General features: G+C 44.5%; 1 protein-coding gene and 1 long non-coding RNA gene across 8 annotated transcripts in view; one reads left to right on the top strand and one right to left on the bottom strand.

Annotated features, from left to right (window-relative positions):
• Nucleotides 1-13,437, top strand: part of Gclc (glutamate-cysteine ligase, catalytic subunit) — a 39,955-nt gene extending 26,518 nt beyond the window's left edge. Inside the window, exons 5-17 of one of the 3 annotated variants that reach the window (NR_151778.1) lie at nucleotides 32-90; nucleotides 182-315; nucleotides 4,282-4,356; nucleotides 4,698-4,814; nucleotides 5,659-5,797; nucleotides 5,899-6,102; nucleotides 6,225-6,337; nucleotides 6,755-6,847; nucleotides 7,136-7,240; nucleotides 10,663-10,744; nucleotides 10,828-10,931; nucleotides 11,001-11,121; nucleotides 11,988-13,437. Coding sequence is in view for 2 of the 3 variants with exons in the window: in NM_010295.2 (NP_034425.1) it covers nucleotides 32-90; nucleotides 182-315; nucleotides 4,282-4,356; nucleotides 4,698-4,814; nucleotides 5,659-5,797; nucleotides 6,225-6,337; nucleotides 6,755-6,847; nucleotides 7,136-7,240; nucleotides 10,663-10,744; nucleotides 10,828-10,931; nucleotides 11,001-11,121; nucleotides 11,988-12,199 (1,354 nt within the window). In the remaining variant the exon portion in view is untranslated. The remainder of the gene's footprint in view (nucleotides 1-31; nucleotides 91-181; nucleotides 316-4,281; nucleotides 4,357-4,697; nucleotides 4,815-5,658; nucleotides 5,798-5,898; nucleotides 6,103-6,224; nucleotides 6,338-6,754; nucleotides 6,848-7,135; nucleotides 7,241-10,662; nucleotides 10,745-10,827; nucleotides 10,932-11,000; nucleotides 11,122-11,987) is intronic. The other 2 variants (NM_010295.2, XM_006510812.1) reach the window with 2 other exon arrangements.
• Nucleotides 13,438-15,444: 2,007 nt separating this feature from the next.
• Gm34654 overlaps nucleotides 15,445-24,617 on the bottom strand; it is a 55,408-nt gene continuing 46,235 nt past the window's right edge. For 4 of the 5 annotated variants that reach the window (XR_379642.4, XR_379644.2, XR_001779234.1 and 1 more), the window contains one exon: nucleotides 19,686-20,249. This is a non-coding gene — a long non-coding RNA (predicted gene, 34654). Of the gene's footprint in view, nucleotides 15,728-19,685; nucleotides 20,250-24,617 lie in introns of those variants that run through there. The other variant, XR_001779235.2, reaches the window with a different exon arrangement.

Genomic DNA, 24,617 nt, shown 5'->3' on the forward strand with positions numbered 1-24,617 from the left:
GGTGACCTGTCCTTTTGTTTGCTTGCTGTAGTACTCTAACAAGAAACATCCGGCATCGGAGAGGAGAAAAGGTTGTCATCAATGTGCCAAGTAAGTGGGTGGGGCTGGGCTGGGGCTGGGGCAGCATAGTCCAACCGGCAGCCTTGATTCTCAGCTCCTCTTCTTTTCATTAATAATGCAGTATTCAAGGACAAGAATACACCATCTCCATTTGTAGAAACATTTCCAGAAGATGCGGAGGCATCAAAGGCTTCTCAGCCAGACCATATCTACATGGATGCCATGGGATTCGGGATGGGCAACTGCTGTCTCCAGGTATTGCCTGTGTTGTATGGAGACTTAAATGTCCTCTTCACTATGCATGTGTCTGGTTTAAAGTCACCTTCTAATCTGATTCGAAAGATAGCTTACCTTCTGAAAAATGATGTTGCTTTAGTAAAGTCTTTTGTAGCTGTCTTTTGACTGAAAATTCACAGTTTACCACAGAGGTGTGTGGTTGTTACTAAACTTGGTATCTATTGGTAAACAGATGTTGGTGAATGCCCTTTTTAGATGCCTGATTTTTTACCGCCATCTAGTGACAGCCTTTGAGGATATTATACAAGGCTCAGATCTCTATTTCTGAAAATGACCTCTGGTGAGAGAATCCAGTGACTTTATGATCCAAGGGCAAAGGTTGTTTGGCATTTAAATTTTTATTCTTGTGCAAAGCTACCTCGTGGTTTAAAAGGAATAAATATTTAACAGTCTTTGCCTTGCCCCTGGCTAAATTACACTAGAGATACAATAGTATTTCTCTGTTCGAACAGTTAAAATTTTTGCTGGGACTAATCAAATAACTGATGGCCTCCAACAGTGACTGCACCAGGCTCCCTCAGGAGCAGAGTGGGGAGTGCAGTCTCCCAGCCCACACAGGCCCGTGGTCGTCTCTGCCCTTGCTGCCTCCATGCTGAGCTGGCTTACTTAGTTAAACTGACTGTAGCCACAGCACAAAGGGCACAAAACTCAGCATTCTTTTCTTAGGGCTGCAGCTGTACACACAGTTGTCACATTAGCCTCCCAACTGTTATTTTTGAAAGTACAGATAATTTAGATTTAATACCCAAGTCAGACTTTCCCATGCTACATGTTTCTATAGCATGAAAAGGTATTTTGTTTCCTTTGCATATTTAAGTAGAATCAGATATGTAGCCTCCAAACAGACGCCAGAATGTTCCCTTAAGAACGGTCACACATCATTTAAAACAAGGCTGACTTTTGACTGTGTTACCCGCTTTCTTATCTTAAGTACAAACATTTCTGGAATTAATCATTAAGCTGCAGCACTTAAAATGTGTGGCTTCAGTATTCTGGGAGTGTTCTTGGAACCCAGCCCTTCCTTGGCTTAATATTGAACCAGGGTCTTTCAGGGTTGCACAAAGTGACAGTCTCGCTTGAGACACTTGATTTATGCAAATAAGTGAGTCCTACTGGTGGGGACAAGCATTTTCATGTAAAGACACAGTTGTCTAATCTATTTAAGGTATGAGTTTAGTACTTCCCCCAACATAACCAGTTACAGTATCCCACTTCAAAAGGTTGTAGTGACACAATGAGATGAACTCAGAAGTAGCTACAAAAGTCCCTGCCTTATATCTTCTGACTGGGACCTGAAAGAAGTATTTATTATAGAAAAGCACAAAAAGAAATGGTAAGTACTTTTTTAGTTAATAGTAGACTTAACTGGACAAAACAAAACTCCTCCAAGTTTGTGAGCTTGCTGAGTGCTATAGTGCTTGCCTGGCATCCCAGTGCTACAGAGGGAGTGTGAGCTCAGGCCAGTGTGGGTTCCATATCCAGACCATCTCAGAGAAGTAAATCTTTACACTTCAGAAAAAGGCCATGGCCTGCTATGGATTTTTTTTCCTCCTCCTTTTTTCTACTTAAGAGAATTATGTGGTTTCAAAACCAGATTCTAGGTAAGTGTCGGGTTTGGTTTCTCATCTCCGTGTTTCACAGGTCCTCCTTCCCTCCTGTCAGTGTCCTAGTGACGTCTCCTCCCGTGGGATCTCTTAGGAGGGCAACAGAAGCCAGCCTTCCCGTGCTATGCCTTTGTCAGGGGTCAGAGCTCCTTGGTTTTGCTTTCCCCACCAAAGTCACTGTTTATGAAAGTCACCGTTTAGCGTGGCGTTCCGCTTGACTTGATGCGCAGAGTGTTTCGGCTCTAGAGACAGGAAGGCAGTTAGGAAATCTACTTACGATAACTGTTGTTACACTGCAACTTGGAAATCCCAGTCCCTCCTCTTCATAGAGTTTTCTAAAGCTGGGTTTTTCAGGATGTACCTACGAATCCTACTCTGTCCCAAGCTACCAAGGAAAGACACCATCCTAGAAAAGTTGTCACTGCAGTATCTTTGCAAAACTAAAGAGTAATGCACAGGAACATGCCTAACAGTCACAGGACAGACATAGATCTAAGAAACACATGTCCAACAGACTCTGTCTGCGTCACAACACCCAGAAACACGTGACTGTCTTACATCTCAGCATCCTCTTTCCTTCATGACCTTCTGTCAATTTAGTAAATAGGTAATAAACACTGCCCCACATTCTTGGGACAGAAAACATCAAGACAGAATCCTGGTGATAGGACCACAGACAGTGAGCAGTACTCTGCCTATCCTGCTCCATTCCACACTGAATCCTTACTCCATAAAGTGTGCACATGCATGCAGAGACCAGAGGCCAACCTCAGCTGCCGTTCCTCAAGCACTGTCCATAAGGGTCACTCATTGGCCTAGAGCTAACGAGCCCTAGAAATCTGCCTGTCTTTGCCTCTCTGGCCCCACGACTATAAACACATACACCACACCCAGCTTTTGGTGGGGGTTCTAGGGAATCAAAGTCAGGTCTTAGTGCTAACAAGGCAAACACTTTAGCTCCTCCGCTCTCTCCCTGGCCTCACATTGTTTGATGGTCTCATGTCCTTAGAGACCTTATCTCCAGCTCTCCTCAATTTTTACTGTAACATTTGATTTTTTTTTTTTCCTTAATGGCTACAACATAGCTTCACATTATCTTAATCTGTAGTGACTAGTAAATCTCATTACTTAATGTGTTACTCACTTTAGCATTACCATGGAAACTACAGGAAGATCAGAACACCAAGTTATTTAAATGATTGTTTCAGAAGTCAGTTGCCGTATATAATTCAGCAGATGTCCCCCATGGAACTTGTTTGATGATATAAGGGACAGTTGAGAGAGACAGTTAAACCGCTGGAACTAAGAGTCATAACAATAACACTGAGAGTCGTAACAGTGCTTTCATCAGCACATCAATTATTTCCTGCATCAGCACCAAACTCAAACTGTCATTATTGAATGGCCATAATGGAGGAAGGTAAAATTGTTTTCAACTTGTGCTTATAATAGTTGTGCTGTTTTCACAAACTGTGCTCCTTGACCACCACTGCCACTCTTCCCTGTGAAGAAACGCAAAACTTTGTTTCTTTGGGGTTATTATTGTAGAGGATTTGCGTTAACCAATGTGATTTTCCTATAATTTTCTGGTGCCTACTTTCCCCTTGTGAGGCTTCCTAGGTAATCTTACTGAATTTGGGGCATTGTCAGAATAGACACTCCGACACTGATTTTTTTTTTTTCCTTCTGAAGTCCAGAGCCTTGGAAACCTAGCTGTTTCCAGGACTTTTCATCCCCTAACATCCATTAACCCGCATGTCACAGCACCTGTACCTCTTCTTCCTCTATGCCCTAGGAACACCCAACAGAAGTCTCCCTCATGCTCTGTCCCCAGGTCCCCAGAGCCCACCTCTTCAACTCTGGCATGCCCCTTCTTCTAGCCCTGAGCTTTCTCCTTCTCAGACCAGTGATTTTACTCTAGTCCCTTCTGGCCTTGCCACCTTCCACATCCCCAACAACCTCACCCCACTCTGCCGTGCTTGGAAATAGACCAAATACAGCCCTCCAGACCCGTCTTTATACCAAAATGCATGTAAGCCCGCTGCTACTGGAAGCCAACAAGAGACCAAAGCTCTGCTGCCTTTTGCAAGTCTCTCTTCTCTTTCCTGGCTTGACAGTGGTTTTGGCTTTCACTGGTGTGTTTATGAGTTGTGGGACATGAGTACAGACATTTACCCAAGACAACTTGTAAGCCATACCTGAAGCCTTTGCATCTGTGACGTGACCACCTTCTTTTCTCTATCCACCGTCCTTCTCAGACTTACTGCTTGTGGGCCTGATAATGACTTTCGTTGTTTTAATAATTTCTGTTCTCAAACAGGTGACATTCCAAGCCTGCAGCATATCTGAGGCAAGATACCTTTATGATCAGCTGGCCACTATCTGCCCAATTGTTGTAAGTAGAAAGTATGTCTCTCTTTAAATGCGTCTTTGTAGAAAATAAGACCATGTGCGATTTAATGAACATATAGAAGGAGCACTGAGGAGAAGAGCAATAGTTGCTTATTGTTGCTAGTACTATATTTGAGTACGACCATTCTTTCTCTGTCTGCCAGTATGTCCTGGTGCTATAGAAGGGATGAGTTTAGTGAGTACAGACTTGGAGTTCTTTCTTGTACATTCTATTTATAAGACAGTAGCTGGGAGTACATGAGTGGAACATCAAGGATGGTGAGTGGGTGGAGCCTTCTCTGTGTACGCAGCACGTTGACCCTTCACTTGCTGTTTTGTCTTTAGATGGCTTTGAGTGCTGCATCTCCATTTTACCGAGGCTACGTGTCAGACATTGATTGTCGCTGGGGAGTGATTTCTGCCTCTGTAGATGATAGAACACGGGAGGAGAGAGGCCTGGAGGTAAGGAATGATTTTTTTTTCTTTAACCCTAATAGATCTTTTGCATCACACCGGGGACCTGTGTATATTGTAACCCCTTGGCATTTTGAAGTCTCCTTAGATGTTTACCCTCTGGGTGTCCACATCAGGGAAGAGAATACAGGTAGTGAGCCGGCTTTGTTTTAAGTGGGTACACAGGAGGAAGGTACTTGGTTTGGGTGGGAAGTCTAGAAATCTGCATTAGATATAGCTTCCTTTAAAAATACTGGCCATTTTGTGCTGTAGCAGTCACACCGGCAGCTGTTTTACCAAAAGGCTCTGGCCACTGCCTTCTGTCCAGTAGTTTCTGCTAGGAAGCTGGGTGATGTTCTCATTTGAAGGCTTTAGGCTTTACCCTGTAAGGTCAGGTTAGCCGTATTAGCATTTCTTGTCCATGCTGAACTGTAGTAGTGTGTCCTTTTAACTCCTTTTAGCACCAGGAGCATGTATCACCACCCACCTCAAAGAGCCAGGTACCCATGTTCATGCTAGGTTAGACTCTGCAGGACAAGGACCTGGCCGGACCTCAGTGTTTTCAAAGACTTCCACAAGGGACATCTTCCACTATGGGCATTTCTGCTCTGGCCCTTTCATAATTATTCACAAATTGTTGAACATATTCTATAATTTTGTGGCTGTGTATGAAAGAGAAAGGCTTGGGGATGGCATGGCGTGTGCCTGAGCACATGCATGGAGGTCAGAACAACACTGTAAGTCTGTCCTCTCCACTCTGAGTTCCAAGAATTGAGTGTAGGTCCCCAGGCAAGGGTGCTTCTGTACAATTAATTACCTGGCTGTTAAGTTCAGATCATTGCTTGTGTTTTAGCCTCTGAAGAACAATCGCTTTAGGATCAGTAAGTCTCGGTATGACTCAATAGATAGCTACCTGTCTAAGTGTGGGGAGAAGTACAATGACATCGACCTGACCATCGATAAGGAGATCTACGAGCAGCTCCTGGAGGAAGGTGAGCAGCGCCCCACGTGCCGACTTGTTCATATGTGCACCTTTTGTTCTTCAAAGCACTTTCAACTTTTTGCTGACTCCTGGTCTGGTTTCTGTTTTTAGTGTGAAGTCTCTAACTTTTCTTATGAGGCTGCTTGTTCCTAAAGTTTCAAGTTCCAAATACTTGTGAGATCTTCTTGACTTTTAGCAAAAGGAACTTGTTGGAGCTCTGTATCTAGGTCCACACCAGTGCCCAGCAGGCATTGTGTGAGGAGTGAGTAAACTCCGAGTCTTCCCCAGTGTCCATAGGATAAAACCCTGGGCAAGGTGAGAACACTGAACCACCCAGCCATTCCCAAGCTTCTAGACCCTTTCTTCAGTCTGTGGACTTAGAAATTCTACAGAGTGCTATACCCTTTGCAGTTAGTCCCCTGTGTCTGTCTTTGCAGGCATCGATCATCTTCTGGCACAGCACGTTGCTCATCTCTTTATTAGAGACCCACTCACCCTTTTTGAAGAGAAAATACACCTGGATGATGCCAACGAGTCTGACCATTTTGAGGTATCTCCCATTCAAATGGATTTCACTCCACAAACTACAGTAGGCTTGTTTCTGTGCCTGTGAGCATTAGCGATTACCTAGTGCAATACAGAACTAAGTAAGAAAGACTAAAGGATGAATTTAGAGTGCTTCCGTGACGCTTCCTAGTTACTTCTCGATTCTGTGAAACTAAACACGAGCAGCACAGAGTGAGTGTTGCAGACATATCCTGACTTCCAGGAAACACACTTTGTTTTCTCCCAGGTCACATGTGACAAAGCATTTAAGTTGTTAACTGTTTTTGGTGTTTGTAAATTGGGAAGTATTAGGTGTAGGTGGACAGTGAACAGTCTTTGTCCCTGATTAAATACATGTAACCTAAATGTGTTCTAAATGTGTAGAGAGTTGGTTTCATCCTCTTTCTTTTTGCCGTTATAGAATATTCAGTCTACAAACTGGCAGACAATGAGGTTTAAGCCTCCTCCTCCAAACTCAGATATTGGATGGAGAGTAGAGTTCCGACCAATGGAGGTGAGACCCATGCTTCAGCTCAGAAGCTCCCACTGGCTGCTCCCCACCCTTCCAATGCTCTTCTCAGAGGGCTCTGAGTTTATTCAAAAGCAGTAGGAATCCAAACTTGCCTATGAATAGCAACTGCAAACGCCTCTGGGAGCTGCTGTCAGAGTGTGGACCTGGATAGAGGACGTCCGTCCTCCAATGGGGAAGATGCAGCTGCTTGGGAATAATCAGTCTGAAGGTGTGGGGCGGGGCAGCTGGGGTAGGCAGTGGATTCCTAACATTTCTGCTCTTCGTCTACAGGTGCAGTTAACAGACTTTGAGAACTCTGCCTATGTGGTATTCGTGGTACTGCTCACTAGGGTGATCCTCTCATACAAACTAGACTTCCTCATTCCGCTGTCCAAGGTACAGATGGGTGTGCTTACCCTGATGAACATGCACAGTGTAGATGGAATTCACTGTCCAGTTTAACCTAGCTTTACGTAGAGTCCTTTTACTCATCAGGATAAATTGTCTCTACTTGAACTCTGATTTTCCTTGCAAGCCTAAATTTAAGGTTTTGTTTAAAAATAATGGTGAGGTGGTCCCACAAACTAGAGCCATCTCCCTGATATTCCCATTGGTCTACAATGTCAAAATTAGGCTTGCTGGTAGAATTCAGGGAAGGTTTCAGTGCAACCAAACTTAGCATGTTTGCAGAGGATGTGATGGCAAATTAAGAGTTTCGCATCCCCACCCCCACAAAGAACACAGAAGAGGCTTTCTGGAGGAAGGTGGCCAGCCAAGCTTCTGAGCATCCCCTTGCTCAGGCCACGAAGCTATGTAATCTGGAGAAGCCCTTAAGGTGGTCAACACCATGAACTCTTGGGCAAGTCATCCTCTGACGTAATGGCGGATAGGAGAGACCGCTAAATGGATGCGGGCTCTGCTGCTGTGGGCTCCTCTCAAGGAGTACGGCTGCAGAGGAGTGGCAGCAGCTTTGTCATAGCAACCCTGGGAGGGGTTCTAGAGGCTTCTGTAGTCTTTAGGTGTAGAAGTCCATGTGAGTGAGCCACACACCCAGGCTTCTGTTTGTGAGCATGAGTTCATGTCCCAAAGCTGACAGAAAATTAAGAAAGAGAGAGGACTCCTCACTCAGACTGTCCTCAGTGAAGCCATTAACTCCAGAACCCAAACTAGGATTTTATCTCAGCAGAAATGTTCTAGACAGGAGAGACTGGGGTAAGGACACCTGTGGGGTGGGGTGGAGTGGGGTGGGGTGGGTTGGGGTGGGTTGGAGTGGGTGGACTGAATTTAATGCCAGAGAGATGGAAAGAGCACTATTTGAGTTCCCTTCCCAGCAAGTGATTTCTCTATTTTGTATAATTTAGTGCATGTTCTAGTTTGCTTTCTGTGACTGTGATGAACACTGTGACCAAAAGCAATTTAGGGAGAGAACAGTTGTCCTCTGACTACCACATGTATATTATGTAGCAATGTGTGGTCCCACTGCTCCACATAAACTAAATAAGTAAATAAATAATTTGAAATAAAAATAAAACATCTGGGAGTAAAGCTCACTAGCAGAGCCCTTGTCTGATGTGTCAGTGATTCTGACCACAACAAAAAATAAGACAAAAATACAAAGCCATTGGTCATCAGTGGCAGCATATGACAATGCACCTAAGATCTCTAGCACTTGGGAAGCTGAGGCAGGAGAATCACAAGTTCAAGGCCACTTTGGCATCATAATCAAGAACCTGTGTCAAACATAAAAAGTAAATAGTCTGAAAAGAGCATTTGTTAATTCTAAACGACTGTCTGAAAAGCAAGGCAGCAGAGAGAAAAGGTCTTGGTATTATAAAAGTGCAGTGAGGGCATCCTGCAGAGGACAGGCAGGAAAGAGCACTGAGGACAGGCGCAGACATGGAGAGATGACTGTGCAGGTCTTTACTGTGCACCTGCCTCCAAGCCGGGTGAGTCCCAGGACTCCCACACAGTTGCTTCTGACCCAAACACACAAAGATAAGCAAACAAATATAAAAATCTTTTTATGAAGAAACAGGTAATATCAAATTGCAACATTTCGGTATGTGTTGCTTTTATAAGATATTTCCAAAACAAGGACAAATGCTGAAAATATAGAGATACAAAACGAGAGGTAACAAAGGCCTTTTAAAATCATAGCAAGCATGACCAAGTGCTTTACAGAATAGAATGTGCGCCAGGCAGGCAGGCAGGCAGGCAGGCTGCTAGAGACAGCAGTGTTGGCGCTCGCCCAAGATGTGCAGCAGCAGCATTGGCTGTCTACATAGCAAAGGGCCGTGACGTTGTTGGAGGCATTTAATGTGGGGAAAATAAATGCGTGAGATAGGAAACTAAATTTGTAAGCTGTTTATCCTGTGGACAAGTTGCTTAGGTCTCTGTGCTTCCTTCCACATAGAGAATGGGGCCATATAGGTCCCTGACAGGTGAACCGCTAAAAGGAATTAAATGTTAACAAGTTAATTAACAAGTTTAGTTGTGTAGGTTAGATCAGACCCGTCATGCCAAAAGAGCATCTTTTGTTTATATGCCTTGAAGATTGATAAAAATCACTTGAAAAATCTTCACTTCTCAAAAGTAGACATTATCTGAAATGTATTCCCACAAAATAATACTCAAGAAAAAAGTCCCCTATTTTTTTTTTAAAGTTTGAAGTGTCTTTCCTAATATAATAAATCTTGAAGTAAGCTGAAGTTTGAATGACTGATGGGCAGAATTCATGGTGTGAATGTTGCTGGACCAAAACTAGTAAGAACCAAGCATAGGCGCCAAACCTTCGAGCTGCCCACAGCACAGCTGCAGTCAGCCTCTTACTTGAGTGTGTTCCTACATGGTCTAGATATTCACAAGGTCTTTCAGTATCCCTTTAAAAGCATCAGGGAGTAACAACAAGGTTCTCTCCATAACTAATGTGGGAGGAGGTTAAATGATCACAAAGACTTTGTAGCCAGGCTGGAGAGATGGCTCACCAGGCACCAGGCAGATGCAGGTCCTCCTCATCATTCAAGCAGTGGATCGGGAGCTCCTCAGGTGGGGGCAGGAGGACCCCAGGCTGTGGCCAGCCAGCCTAGCAGAAACTGGGAGTTCCAAGTTCAGAGCGATGCTGTGATTAAGAAAGGCACCCCAATATCAACTGTGGCCCCACCCTGGCCCTCCAGCTTGTGTTTGTATATATACTGAGGCTCTATATAAGCTAGCATTATGGAGAGCTGGGGAGGCCATTCAGTTGTTAGAGCAGTGACCCACCTTCCAGAGAACCCAGGTTCAGTTCCCAGCAACTACATCACAGCTCACAACCCTCGGAAATTCTAGTCCCATGGGATCTGATGCCCTCTTCTATCCTCCAAGAGCACTGCACAAACATGGTGGACAAACATACATGCAGACAAAACCACCATACACATAAAATGGAAAGAGAAAAAGATAAAGATAACATTATAGAAAATTTAAAAATTTATTGGAGAAATTGAGAATTCATGAATTGAGTTGCCAGGTAGGCAAATGGCATTGGTGACCCTTCCCCATGGTGGGCTACCGGGTACCGCAAAAAAACAGTCTCCTGCCCCTTGGTTCACTTAAGCAAGGTGGGGCTAGGGAGAACACCGACTTTGAGACCATGAGCTAGCATTTTCTGTTTGGTTTGTAAAGTAAGCTTCCCTTAAATTCCCATTGTTTTGCACAGATACTGTGTGATGAGCGCATGGTCTGTCTTTGCTGCTGTGAAGGGCTGAGGGGAGCCATGCAGGCACTGGCTTGTTTGATCCAAGGTGTTCTAACTTGGTCCTGACTCCTCCTCTCATTAGGTTGACGAGAACATGAAAGTGGCCCAGAAGCGAGATGCTGTCTTGCAGGGGATGTTTTATTTCAGGAAAGACATCTGCAAAGGTATCACGTGTTGGGGATCTAGGGTCGGTTTGTGCTGAGCAAGCTGCTGAAGCTCACCTGTGCTCCCCTTGGTTGGTTGGCAGGCGGCAACGCTGTGGTGGACGGGTGCAGCAAGGCCCAGAGCAGCTCTGAGCCAGCTGCAGAGGAGTACACCCTGATGAGCATAGACACCATCATCAATGGGAAGGTACGGCCTGGACGGGGCTCTGCACTGCGAGCGCCAACTGGCAGGGTTTATAGCGTGTTCTTCTTGTAGGAAGGGGTATTTCCTGGACTCATCCCCATTCTGAACTCCTATCTGGAGAACATGGAAGTTGATGTGGACACCCGATGCAGTATTCTGAACTACCTAAAGCTAATTAAGAAGAGAGCATCTGGTACAGTAGAGTTGCTTCCCTTTCCTCGTTTGCCTCTGTCTCGTGCTTGGCAGTCTGTCTGTCCCACTTGAGCCATGCTTGGTTCCCTGCATCTGACTAATTGTACAGTTGTATGCACCTTACACTCTGAGGAGTGAATTCAGAGAGCTTTTTTCTCCTCTACTGGCTTATGAAATAGTGATGGTTTTAAAACGTGGCATCATCAGTGAGGTGTAGTGACTGCAGTGTCAGTCCAGTGTCATCTGTGAGTATTGTCTGTCACTGCTAACTTTTGTTGGGCTAAGTAAGCATGGCTCAGTGAGGCTGTCCGCTGATTTGTGTGCGGCTTTCAGCTTCTATACAGGGCCTCCGGCCAACCCCAGGCCCTTTCCTTGTCATTCTTGGCCTTGCTGGTACTTACACCCGGAACAGCCCACACAAACCTCAGTGCAAATGCTAACGACATGGGGACACAGGTCATCTGAAAGAGAATATCTCCTCCAGGATGTTGTATCTATGACTTCCCTTTTTTCCCCTGCCCATCCCCGTAGGGACCCTGTAGTCCTTTGAACTAGTTCTGTAACTAGAGACATAGCCCTCTGGCCAAGAAGGAGAATAACCCGGCTCGTACAAATACTGACTCTGTCCCTTAAGAGCTTGTAGTGTTAGCCTATGGGTGGCAACTTTTTATGTGTATGCGTATGTGTTCTTATTGCTGTTCTGCAACCTGCCATTTGTCCCCAGCAGGAATCCTTTGAATGTGATAAAAGCCCTCCTCTCAGTCCTTAATGTGTGACACTCTCAGGTCATGCTGATCTCATTTTTAGAGGCACATGTTCACTGGTCACTAAATATCTACTTCTAAAATGCCTATTTCTTTTCTTCAGGAGAACTAATGACTGTTGCCAGGTGGATGAGAGAGTTCATTGCAAACCATCCTGACTACAAGCAAGACAGTGTAATAACTGATGAAATCAACTATAGCCTCATTTGGAAGTGCAACCAAATTGCAGATGAGCTGTGTGAATGTCCAGAGTTACTTGGATCAGGATTTAGAAAAGCGAAGTACAGTGGAGGTAAAAGCGACCCTTCAGCCTAGCCTTCAGCCAGCAGAGAGAGAGAGGGTGATCGCTGTTTAGGATGGCGTGTGCAGCCCTGACTCCTGGCCCGCTGGGACGCTGGGAAGACCAAGATGACCTGCAGTGTTTCTGCGCCAGTTGCCTGCAAGTGGCTACTAGAAGCTCCCTTCAGTAGGTAAATCTGAGTTTGTACATGTATATACTAAAGTATTTTTATGATTAACAGTGTATTTTAATAACATTGTATCTAAAGTCATAGTGAACTGGCTTGTACATTTTGAATTCTTACTCTGGAGCAACTACTGTCTAAGCAGTTTTGTAAATGTAATTGTACAATAATACCGGCATTCCAGAGTTTCAAATGTTTACTGTAAATCTTCCTTTAATACTACCTGGGACCTGATTCACTGAAATTTACTTAAAAAAAAAAAAAAGGCTTTCTCACACCTGTTTCTTGAGTCTCCTCTTACTATGTAGGTAAAGTCACTGGACTGCATTGATGCCCTCCGTGGGTGAGGCACCTTACCTGTGATATTTCCTTTGCAAAGCAGCCCCACTCTCTTGCCACTGAATTCTGCTAGCTCTTGAAAAGAAACTACTTTAGGAATTGTCTAAATATACAGACTCAGAGAATATTTCATCTGAAAAGGAAAATCACTTCCTTCTACATACACTGAGAGCTTTGTCAAATGGTGTCCGCTCTTCCATTACCACCTGCTGTCTGACCCCTGTGCTGATGAATAATCAACTCAGTGCAGCAGCCACGGTTTCCTGCCCTTCTCTAGTTTGCAGGAGCAGATTGACAGGCTGTCTTCTAACAGCCATTCATTTCATTCCAGACTTTCCCCAGGGAGTAGTCTCCACCCGCTTGCTTTCTCTATAAAACTCACAAATCAATCATGAAATGCACTAATTTTTGTGAATCAGGACCCTAAATGTTTAATTGTAAATAATTTGTTTCATAGATTGCTTTTAGCTTTGTGTTATCTTTTTAATTGTTAACTAAATTTACTTCTAAAATAACTACTGTAGATTAAGCCAAGCTTTACAGATATAAATATTTACACTGTAATGGTAATTTTGAAAGATTGCAATAAAGCCGCTTCATCTTAAAGCTTTCAATACTAGAATTGGCTCTATATCTCATTTACTTCAGAAAGTATTTTTTTCTACAGTTCTCTTATGTAAATTAGGTTGTAAAAAGAATAAAATGTTTGTGGTCTGAGAAAATAAAAAATGGGATTCCTATTCAAAGGTAGTACGTGTATGAGTGGCTTTCGGGGGTTTGGATTGGGGGGACTTTTGTTTCAGGTTTTGTTTTTATTTCTAACTATGTCACCTGGGTACTGGTTTGTCCTCACTATGTAAATCAGCCTGGTCTTGAACTCATAGAGACCCTCCTGCCTCTATTCACTTAGTACTGTTAAACGCATGAGCTGGTGTGCCTAGCCTTGGTCAGGAGGGTTTTTGCGTGGCCAGATTGTATGATGTCATCTCATCATCTCAGCTCTAGTCCTCTAAGAGGACTACTAAGAAAGACAGACGGGTCTCCCACATCAGCCTTCTCACAAGACCCGAGCTGTAGCCGATAAACTGCTTTCCTTAGGAAAATGAATGTTTCTTTTACTCTCAACCACTCTCATGCCGCTGGGCCAGTGAAGGCCTGGATGGAGAATGTAGTCTACACTGGAGACACCGAGACAAAGGAACCAGCGAACCCTGCAGAGCTGTTTCCCACCTGTCTGGATCAGTGTCCCTCCCCCAGCCCCTCACACACAGCAAATTCATGGAATATTTTCGGCACCAGATGTGTCTGTGATATGGAGTCTCACCGGCAAGGACACACACACACAGGATACACTCAGATCCTTCTGCAGCATAGCTTTAATCCATCTCGAGAGAAAGATGATTAGCTTCTGGGGGAGGAGGCTTAGAACATTGGAAACTGGTCCTTAAATAGACTGCAAGAGGGGTTGGAGATGTATTTCACCCTGACTGGCTGCTCACTATCAGCCCAGATGACACCACGGGACAGGCAGGGCACAAGGAATGGAAAAATACCCCAGCACATGCGCAGACTACTTGTTTACCAGTTAGAACACCGGATATCAGTGCCATCTTGTAATGGCAATTGCAAGGGCGGCTTCTCACAGAATATGGCTTTGTTGGGCCACACCTTCCTGTGTATGAAGCTTAGACAAGTATAGCCCAGCCAAAAAGGAGAGACTTGGTACCCATAGCGCCAGAGTTACTTCCAAAACAGTGCTCCCTTCAGGAAGCACAGAGGGGCTTCATTTTGTTCAGGGACCTCATTCGGAAAAGTACTTCAGAGACATTTCCAAGCATGCTCCATTTAAGGTGATAATTTAAGAAGGAAATTGGGGGGCTGGTGAGATGGCTCAGCGGTTAAGAGCGCCGACTGCTCTTCCAAAGGTCCTGAGTTCAAATCCCAGCAACCACATGGTGGCTCACAACCATCCGTAACAAAAAATCTGATGCTCTCTTCTGGAGTGTCTGAAAACAGCTACAGTGTACTTACATTTAATTAATTAATTAAAAAAATTAAAAAAATTTTTAAAAAAGGAAATTGGGGTGCTTAGTTCAAGATCATGGTATACAGGTTTTGGTTCTTGAAACAGAAGACACACATTGGTGTGCTGGGCTTTCGTCAATTTTCGCTGTAAATAAAGGAGAAGCCATGTGGAAGGTGCTTTAATGAAGGACTGTGTCCCCAAAGGGCTTTCCCCTGCTCACCTTCTTCTGGGCAATACACTCAGGGCGCTCACTTCTTAAATGGTCCTCGGCAGCACTTAGCTGTATTCTATGTAACCTAGAGTGGCGTCTACATTAATACATTGCTAGTAAGCTCCTGTGTATTGCTGTCTGCAGAGCACATGAATACCAAGACTTATTACCACCTCACATCCAAGTTCAGATCCATCAACTTAAAGCCTCAGTACTCACTCGCCCTCAGTATAAGTCTAGATGTCCTGCTAAATTTTAAACCAGGCAGATTTCAGCCTGTGTCGCATGCTCTTCTCCACTCCTAGACAGAGCAAGTATGACCCACAACTCATGAGCTTTACCATCTAGACAGCATTCAGGATCACAAGCCAAATTATAAACACTGACATGAACAGAAGATGCGCTGTCTCCCGTGAAAATGTATGAGGAAGCCTTGGGAAAGGCCACTGGCTTGTAAGCTAACTAAACAACTTTAAAGAAGGAGTTTGAATGGAAGTACCTCACATTAGTGAACAATGCCGAGAAGACAGCTACTAAGTGAAAAATTTCAGTGCCAGGCATGGGATACTTTATATGAATTGCAGTCAGAGAGGCTCCAAAGGCACCCAAGATGATGCAGATAATTACCGGTGCTTTCGGGTGCCCGGCAAGGTGGTTAAGACTATTGCTGATGAACGACTCCACGTGCTTTGATTGCAGGACACAGAAAACGTAATCTTATACTGTCCAGGAAGCTCTCTCCATGCTTGCTTACTTACTTGCATGCTTCCTTTTGTAGATCCAAAAAAGGGCTGTGTAGGCTTCTGGGGGAGAAAAAGACACCAACCTTCTAAGAACCCAGTGGTAGACTAGATTCAGCATGTTACAGTACCCACCTACCAGACAAGATATGCCCTCCACTGGATCAGATTGGAGGCCTACTCCACAGCGGGGGAGCCAATACCTAGTGCTGTGAACACAGTGCTCATGGCTAGAGAAGTTAACAAGCCCAGGGGAGAACCTGTTGCTGCTTTTCTAAATGATGATGTTGTCAAGCTGCCTTCCACATGATTTTTATACCCATAGATTGGTACCTTTGGTCTCAGGGAAGCTACTCACTGCAGTGGTAGTGCATAGTGAGTCCTGATTTGCTGAGCAGAGTGCTAATAAGAAGCAACTGAGTGTTCAGTTGTAGATAGGATAGCTACATCAACACCCCCGCTCAGAGAGTTTCACAGAAGAGGAGCAGGACGAATATACAAAAAGCTGGAGGAGGGCTGAAGTGCTGCTCTGTGGACATGACATGCCTGTTGCACACATGCACTCAAAGCAGCTGCCAATGACCCGCACAAACCAAGACAGCTAAAAAATTCCACAAAGAGGAAGGGGAGATTTCCTAGGCCACACCTCTAGCAGAGGAGCTATTTCCAGTTGATGGCTGCTTCGGGAGAGATAGTCACTTCTTGGGAGTGTGGCCACTGATCCAATAGCCATGCACGTATGGACAGCATTAATTGAGTTAAAAAACAAATACATAATTATATATTATAAAGTTGGGAGATGTAATGGGGTTCTGTGGAGAGCTGAAGGGAAGGGTAGTTATGATCAAGATACAGCTATAAATAATTTTCGAAGGTTATAATAAAAATTAACATTAAAAAACCAAACCATGGCCAAGCCAGGACTCTCTCTCTCTCTTTTTTTTAGACAGGGTTTCTCTGTATAGCCCTGGCTGTCCTGGAACTCACTTTGTAGACCAGGCTGGCCTCAAACTCAGAAATCCACCTGCCTCTGCCTCCCGAGTGGACTCTGCCTTTCTTACCTGTTTCTAACCTCCTGGTCAGATGGGCATATTTCCCTGGTGGTGTTGAGCTGGTCCCCTTATTTTCAAGATGGCTCTATCATCTCAGAGACTAAGCATATGGTGGCCTCTTAAACCAATGCCTAATTGAAAAACTGGGTATTGCAAATGTCTGGGTTTTGGCATGGTCATGGTTAGGCCCAAGTCTCAGTGCTAGGAAGTTTACTAAGACTCTGCAGAGGAAAGGTGAAGAATCCCTCAGGGTTAAGGGTGAAGGAAGATGGCAGTGAGGCTATGCTGCAGAGCCTTTTGAAGTTAGCTTAGGGGCCTTCTTGGAGCTTCAGCTAGCTGCTTGGTCACAGGGCTGTCAGAGGTCCTGGTCATGGCTCCCTTTAAGGTTAGGGAGGGTCGCCATCTTTTCCTGAAGAGAACTATCTGCTCTTGCATTCCATCTTTCCCGTGAGCGCTTTAGGAGTTCATACCAAATGATGCTTAGAAAAGTAAAAGTTGGGAGATGTCTCAGTTCAGACGCCAGAACACTACACAATTCTTGACAAATGGCTTTGACATCATTTCTTGGTTTTGGAGACTGGAAATTTAGGCTCAAGCATTGACACATAGGGTTCCTGGTGAGAGCTTTTCCTGACTTGCAGACTTAACTTCATGCCGCCGTTCTGATAACAGCTTGATTCCATTTACATAAGCTACCATCACTATCTGAACCTAATTACTTCCTTACAGCCTCATCACTGGGTAGATCCCATTGGCAATTGGGCATTTAAGGGAAGACTGCAGTCTGCAGCAGAAAGGAAGTGGGGAAGCCAGGGCTTGGCTGGGAAAGGTATATCTTTGAACTCCCTGACAAGCAGACAAATGGTCTGAGTCCCTTGTCACTCTAAACATCATTGGGATACATTTTGGAGGAGTAGGGAAGGTCCACAGAGAAAGAAAAGTGTAGCAGTGAAGTGAACTGTGCTGTTGTAGCACACATAGTCTCAAGTGAGAGAGGCCAGAGAGATACATTGTGCACTGTGTGAACACCAGTTGTAATTCAATACTTAAAGATGGGTGATACTGGAGTAGTTAGCTCCAGAGTGAACAACACTGACTGCAAAGCCATCAACTCTGGGATGCTAGACTCTGGGATGCTAGACTCAGTTTCTTCCCTCGTCTGGGTAATGAGTCAGTGCCCTGCACAGTGACAGGGCTGTGTATAGTTTGGGTGGCAGCACTTTACACACATCATGGTAAACAAAAAGAATGGGTTGTCTTAGGGTTTCTATTCCTGCACAAAACATCATGGCCAAGAATCAAGTTGGGGAGGAAAGGGTTTATTCAATTTACATTTTCCACATTGCTGTTCATCAACATAGGAAGTCAGGACAGAAACTCACACAGGGCAGGAGCATGGAAGCAGGAGCTGATGGGGAAGCCATGAAGGAATCCTACTTACTGGCTTGCTTCCCCTGGCTTGCTCAGCTTGCTTTCTTATAGAATCCAGAACCACCAGCCCAAGGATGGCACCACCCACAATGAGTCCTCCCACCTTGATCACTGAGAAAATGCCGCACAGCTGGATCTCATGGAGGCATTTCCTCAAGGGAGGCTCCTTTCTCTGTGATAACTCCAGCTTGTGTCAAGTTGACTCACAAAACCAGCCAGTACATGGATAAAACACACACAGTTAATAAGGGGAAGGCAAACCCTACTCCATGGTCTTCCTGTGGCACCTGTACAGAGTAAGTGCCTCCTCTTCCTCCTTCTCCTCTTCCTCTTCCTCTCCTTCCTCCTCTTCCTCTCTTTCCTCCTCCTCCTCTTCCTCTTCCTAAGCCTCCACCTCGCCCCTCTGCCTCAGCCTGCTGAGTACTAGAGTGACAAGTGTGCCACTACACTTAGTTTTTAATGTGAATTTTTTTACATTCTTTCACACATTGTGGGGGCAAGCACATGTGTATATGTAACTGTGTGTGTGCAGTATGTAGTTTGTGTAGTATGTGTATGTAAAGGTCTAAGGTTGATGCTGGAAATCTTCATTGACCTTTATTCTTTGAGACAGGTCTTGTAATCAAGCCCAGAACTCACCCATGTAGTCTCTAGTGAGCTTGCTCCAGGGCTCTCCTAGCTCTGCCTTCTTAGGAGAGGAATTACCAGCCATGTCGACCCAGCATTTATGTGGATTCTGGGGACCAGAACTTAAGTCTTCTTGCTATTGTGTCCACTGAGCCTTCTCCCCAGCTACTTAAGAGCCTTCCTTGTGCCTTCTAGGAGTGTGTAGTTTCTACTACCCACCTTAAGCTCCAGACTGGAGGACCGCACTACCAGACCCTGCCCAGGAGCCACCCCAGGCCCACGAATGAAACACACATTAGCTTATTTTTAATATTCTGTTTGCTCAATGGCCAGACACTTCTAAGCCTCCCGAGGCTAACATGCCCTTATCTTCACTCCCAGCTCAACACCTCTGTCCTCAACTTAGTTATGTTTCTAATCTCCCACCTGCTACCCCAAACCCAGTCAGGGAAGCAGCCAGTGGGCATTCCACTCAAGATCTCACATGGCTTGTGGCTCCCTCTCCCTCTGAAGCATGGTAAATAGTTTTCCTTCTATGCCTGCCAACCTGCTTGGGCAGAAACTGGAAGTCCTGCCTCTTCCACCCAGCCACTGGCTGCTAGCATCTTTATTGATCAATCAAGAACCAACTGGAGAACAGGACCTTCAGCATTCACTTTTGATCAGAGATCAGAACCACACCCTACACGTTCTCTACACATGAAGCCCCTCCTTGTGGTATCTTAAAGCCTTTTGAGAGCTCACATGTCAATCTAGGACGTTTGTGTTCAGAAAGGACACAAGCACTTCTAGCGGGGTATGGGGGCGGGGGGGAGGGAGGGAAGCCATACAGACTCAAATTCAAACCTGTGGAGAGCACCGCCTATGAGCTAGAAGGTATTTGGCAATTAGGATGTCCACTCAAGATTTGTTTTTCAAATACTCTAGGTTTATTCACACAAATAACCCTTATAATGTCTTGATAATATAGAAGTTAAATAGAGCCAGGTGGGGTGGCACACACCTTCAAGCCATCCTGCAGTTCCAGGATGGCCAGGGCACACAGAAACCTTATCTCAAACAAAACAAAACAAAACAAAACAAAACAAAACAAAACAAAACAAAACAAAACAAAACAAAAAACAATAAAAGTTACACAGACTTTCCACCGGTGGAGAAATAGACGGTTGGGCAGCGATGCTGCCTCAGGATTATACTGGGAATCTCCGCTGGTGAGAAAACTTGGGAAGCTTGCAGGCTCACCCCACGTTTGCCTTGAAGTCTAGCTGTGACAGGTGTAGGAGGGTGGCACTGGTTGATGGCCCAGGAGGTCCTTGAGACCACTGACAGGTGGGCCTGCTTGGGCTCAGCCATACTGCTGGAAGTCCAATGGTCACTGAAGTCATATCTCAGGATCATTTCCAATTCTAGTTTTTGTATTATTTCATCAGGTAGTGGCTTTTTACTCTCAAGGCTCACAGTCTTGGGCTGGTTCTCTAGCAAAAAAACAAAAAAACAAACAAACAAAAAAAAACACCACCTTGGGGTTAGCTCATTAGCATATCAAGGTCAGTGCTGGACTAGGCTTCACCTGAGCTGTCCCAGTGGTCTGCCAGGGACTTATCAGAGCTGCCTGGCAACAAGCTGGGGCATCACATTATTGCATGACACCGTTACACAAAACGGTTTCAACTATGTTCTTAATAAAACCCTAGTATTTTCATACACTGGTTTGGCAAATAGATAAATAGCAAATCTAACCTCTCTGTTCCTAGGCATCACATGGGTGGAAAGTAAAAGCCAAGCACGGCCTTCTTACCCCACTGCTGTCCTCTCAGAGGATGCTCTCCTGTTATAGCCGACACACCCACTGAACTCTAGCCAGCCTACCACGTCTTCTTAACCTCCTTTGCAATCGGAGATATTTCCAACAATACGAGAAATCAGAAAAAACCCCAGCCACTCTGGAAACAAAGCTGAGATGCTGTGGAGTCGGGTTGGGGGGAGATGGGGAGTAGGGGTGGTGATAAAAGCGCTTACCCTTTCAGTCACTTCTCAAACAGCACGCCTGTCAAGTTTCCTAGAGACAATTCTTTCAGTTTGGCTTTTGGGTTACTTTGTGTCAAAATAGAATTATGTGTTTTGAGTATTCTGAGCCTTCGTGGGAGGTGTTGGTGCTGGGCGTGTGTAGAGCTGTTAGGTGTGAGTGGCAAAAGAGCCACTGATTTCGGTTGGCTTCGAGTTCATAACCAAACTAAAGTAAACTAAGCTAACCAACCTATCTACTTGAATAGTAAAATGTCCAAGATGTGACACTTTGTCCTCAGGTCCTAGACTTCCACAGAGGGCCTGTGCTTTCTCAGAGTACGGTCCCTACGTGGCCACAGCTGCTCCAGTAACTCAAGGCATTCTCATTGGCTGTGAGTCCAAAGCAAAAGCCAGTCCGGTGTACGGTGAAGAGTCCCAAAGGCGGCTCTTGTTCTGAGTCTTCCTGGGACTTCTGATATCGGGACTGCTGTCTGCCCCCTCTAGACCTTGATTTTCTTTTCAAAATTTGTGAAATCTCAGCACTCTCTCAGATTTCCTCTAGGACCACTGTGTTTCCGACAAGGAAGCCTTCATCCCTTTGAAGCTAGATGGTAGAGCCACCTATTCTGTTGGTGCCTTCTTTGATGCAGTTTCATTCAGAGTTTTGGTCTTGTCTATTTTCCTCTACAAATACCTATTCTGAACAGCTGATTGTAAAGTGAAACTCCACACTGAGCTTTTATCTTTATGTGTATGACAGCTTTGCTTGCATGTATGTCTGCAAGTCACATTCATGCCTGGTGCTCCCAAAAGCCAGAAGAGGGCGCTGCATCCTCTGGGAGTGGGAAACTCCGTGTTGAGATGTACTTTAGTTCCGTTATTATATTTAGGTGTAAATGACCTTTCGTTCTAACACAAGCTGGTGAGTGTTTTCACTGTTGCTACAGCTGTTACGTCCCTGTTATTTTGAAAAAAAAAATTTTTTTTGCGTGCAGTAGCCTGCACGCACACATTAACACCACATATGGAGGTCAGAGGATAGGTCTCTTGACCACCTTATGGGATCAGGATATTGAAGTCAGGTTGTCAGGCCTACATGAAAGCACCCCTATGCCCTGAACCATCTACATCCCCATTTTCTTTATTCACTTATAAGTGGGGTGAGGTTGTTTGTTTGGTTTGTTTTTTTTGGGGGGGGGTGTGGGTTGGTTTTGGTTTTGGTTTGGTTGTTGCTGTTTCTGATGTTTTTCTTTGCTTTGTTTTAAGACAGGTTCTTACTGTGTATTGCCCCAGAACTCACAGAGCTCTGCGGGCCTCTGCCCTCCCTGCACCACCACACCTGGCTGTTGTCAGTGTTCACTTGGAGTTTTCTCTTTGGCTGGGTGTTTATTTAGAAGTGTTTAGCCTAATTTCAAAATCTTTGAGCATTTTTCTAGATAATTATTCTTGATGTCTAGCATAATTTCTCTGCTCACAAAAGATTCTGAATTATCTCAGTGCTTTGCAGTTTTTAAAAACCTCTTTAATAGCTCATCATCTGGCCTTTCATGGAAAATATTCTGTATTCACTTCCATACAATGTCCACTTGGCACCTTCAGTGGGGGGATCTTCGTTGGCAATGTGCAGATTTTTCTATACTCGTATTCTTGTTTTTCTTTCAATACCTGGGGTGATGTGTCCAAGGTGACTGGGGTTGTCTTCTCCACTTTGGTTTTTCCAACGAACCTGAGTTCTGTGCTTGGCTGCCTTGGCCTCTAGGGTTGAAATGCACTTTCTCAGTCAATTGCACTGCAGTTGACTGTAACAGCATCCTCTCTCTCTCTCTCTCTCTCTCTCTCTCTCTCTCTCTCTCTCTCTCTCCCTCTCCATTTCTGCTTTGGTCTTTACCTTGATTAATATAGTCACATAAGCTCTCTTTAGATGATATTTTCATGATATCATCTCATCTCTCCAGATGGCACTTTCATAACTTGTCTTCCATTCTTCTATATACCTATTTGGTTTTCTAACTAAGCTACATCCCTTAAAACCTCTCATCACTAGGCCTTAACTTGTAAAATATTTTAACTGCAGTTATTTCATCTGTGGGCATTTATGGTTTGGCCAGGCCTAGGTACATCAACCTCTTAGGTTTGTTTGTTTGTTTGTTTGTTTGTTTGTTTGTTTGTTTCCTGGTCCTTTTGTGCACATTTCTTCCTGGTTTGGGCTATGTGATCTTCTCATCACTATTAGCTTGTTCGTTTCTGCTAAAGGTCCATCTTTACATACTTCTCAGTGATCATAGTGCACATTTCTAACATATCACAGAGAGGCATGGATCTGCACTGTCACGGTTCATGTGTGCTGTAAGAGTCACCTAAGAGTCTTCATAGGAGTCAATAAGTCTTCAAATCATAAGAGTTTGTGTACTCTTTGGTCACCAATCTTTGGGTGGTGGCTTTTACTGAAGTGGGTGATGTTGCTCACAATCCAATGTTGGTACTTTAGACTAAAAATTAAACACCCAAGGTCTTTGTATCTCACATATGTGAAGAGCTAGCAATAGTGGTTGCTCACAAAAAAAAACTCATTAGCAAACAGCAGTTCGGTTATAAGATGTTTGAAAAATATGAAGAAATATTTTACCAAGCAGGTAAAGACACTGGACAGATAAGCACATGAAAAGCCACTCAATGCTACTAGCTACTAGGGAAAGACAAAAGGACATGGCACAATAGATGTTATTACAACTTACCAGGAATGCTGAAATAAAAAAAAAAATAGTGTAGCTACATTGCTGGTGAGGACAACGATAACAGCTACTCTGGGAAACAGTTTGAGAGTTTCTGATGCTAAGCATGTAATTACCATTCCACCCAGATGCTGTACTGTAGGTCATTTGTCCCAAAGAAACGAAAACTCCTGTTTGTACAAAGACATGTTTGTAGCGGCTTTATTCCTAGCAGCCAAACTGAAGAAGCGACTCAGCTATCCTTCAAGCAAACAGCGGTACATCTGTATCATCTAAGATGAGGTAGTAATCTCATAAACGGGATGAAGTATTGATCTGAGCAGCTATCTTAGATGAGTCCCTAGGGAATCAATGCCAAGACAACAAAGCCCTGTGCCAGTCAGGTTCCTCAAGTTTCAGGACATCGGGGACAGAGAGGAGGGATTAGTGTGGTTAGAATAGGTGGGTCAGTGCAAGAGATGCCGTGGATGATGGAGCTGCTCAGTGAGTTGACTAGGATTGTGACTACAGGAGCCTACACAAATGACAGATCCATGTGTGATAATAACACACAAAGAACAGTCCAGATGAGACTCGGGGAGCCCGCAGATGATACTGTACAGTCTGGCCAGCCATGTACATTGGAGACAAATGATAAAGGGTGCATGGGGTTTTTTTGTATTACTTTCTATAGTTGGATTCATCTACAATTATCTCTGCTGACATTCACACTGGTTAACGAGTGATGTGCAATTCTTGATGCTTGACACACATCATTTCATTGATCTTCACCACAGCCTTCTGCAATAAGGTGTCGCTATTTCCATTGCTGAGATGGGGACTAATACATCGCTGGATGAAGTATCTTTGTAACTAGTCCAGTCGAAGGCGATATGGACTGGTGACCATTGGTGATATCTTGATGCTGCATAAAGAACACTGGATGATTTGTGGAAAATCTTAGGTTCTAGTCACCCTTCCACTGGCTCACATTTTAATTTGAAAGTGACTTAAACACCCGGTTGGTTGCTCCATGGGGGGAGAGGAGAAGGAGTGTACTTTTTATGATTCTCTGATTCCAAAGGATCAAGCAATGAAAATATGATTTCATCCCCACCTTGGCAA

This window comes from Mus musculus, chromosome 9, assembly GCF_000001635.26.
Source record: "Mus musculus strain C57BL/6J chromosome 9, GRCm38.p6 C57BL/6J".
NCBI lineage: Eukaryota > Metazoa > Chordata > Mammalia > Rodentia > Muridae > Mus > Mus musculus.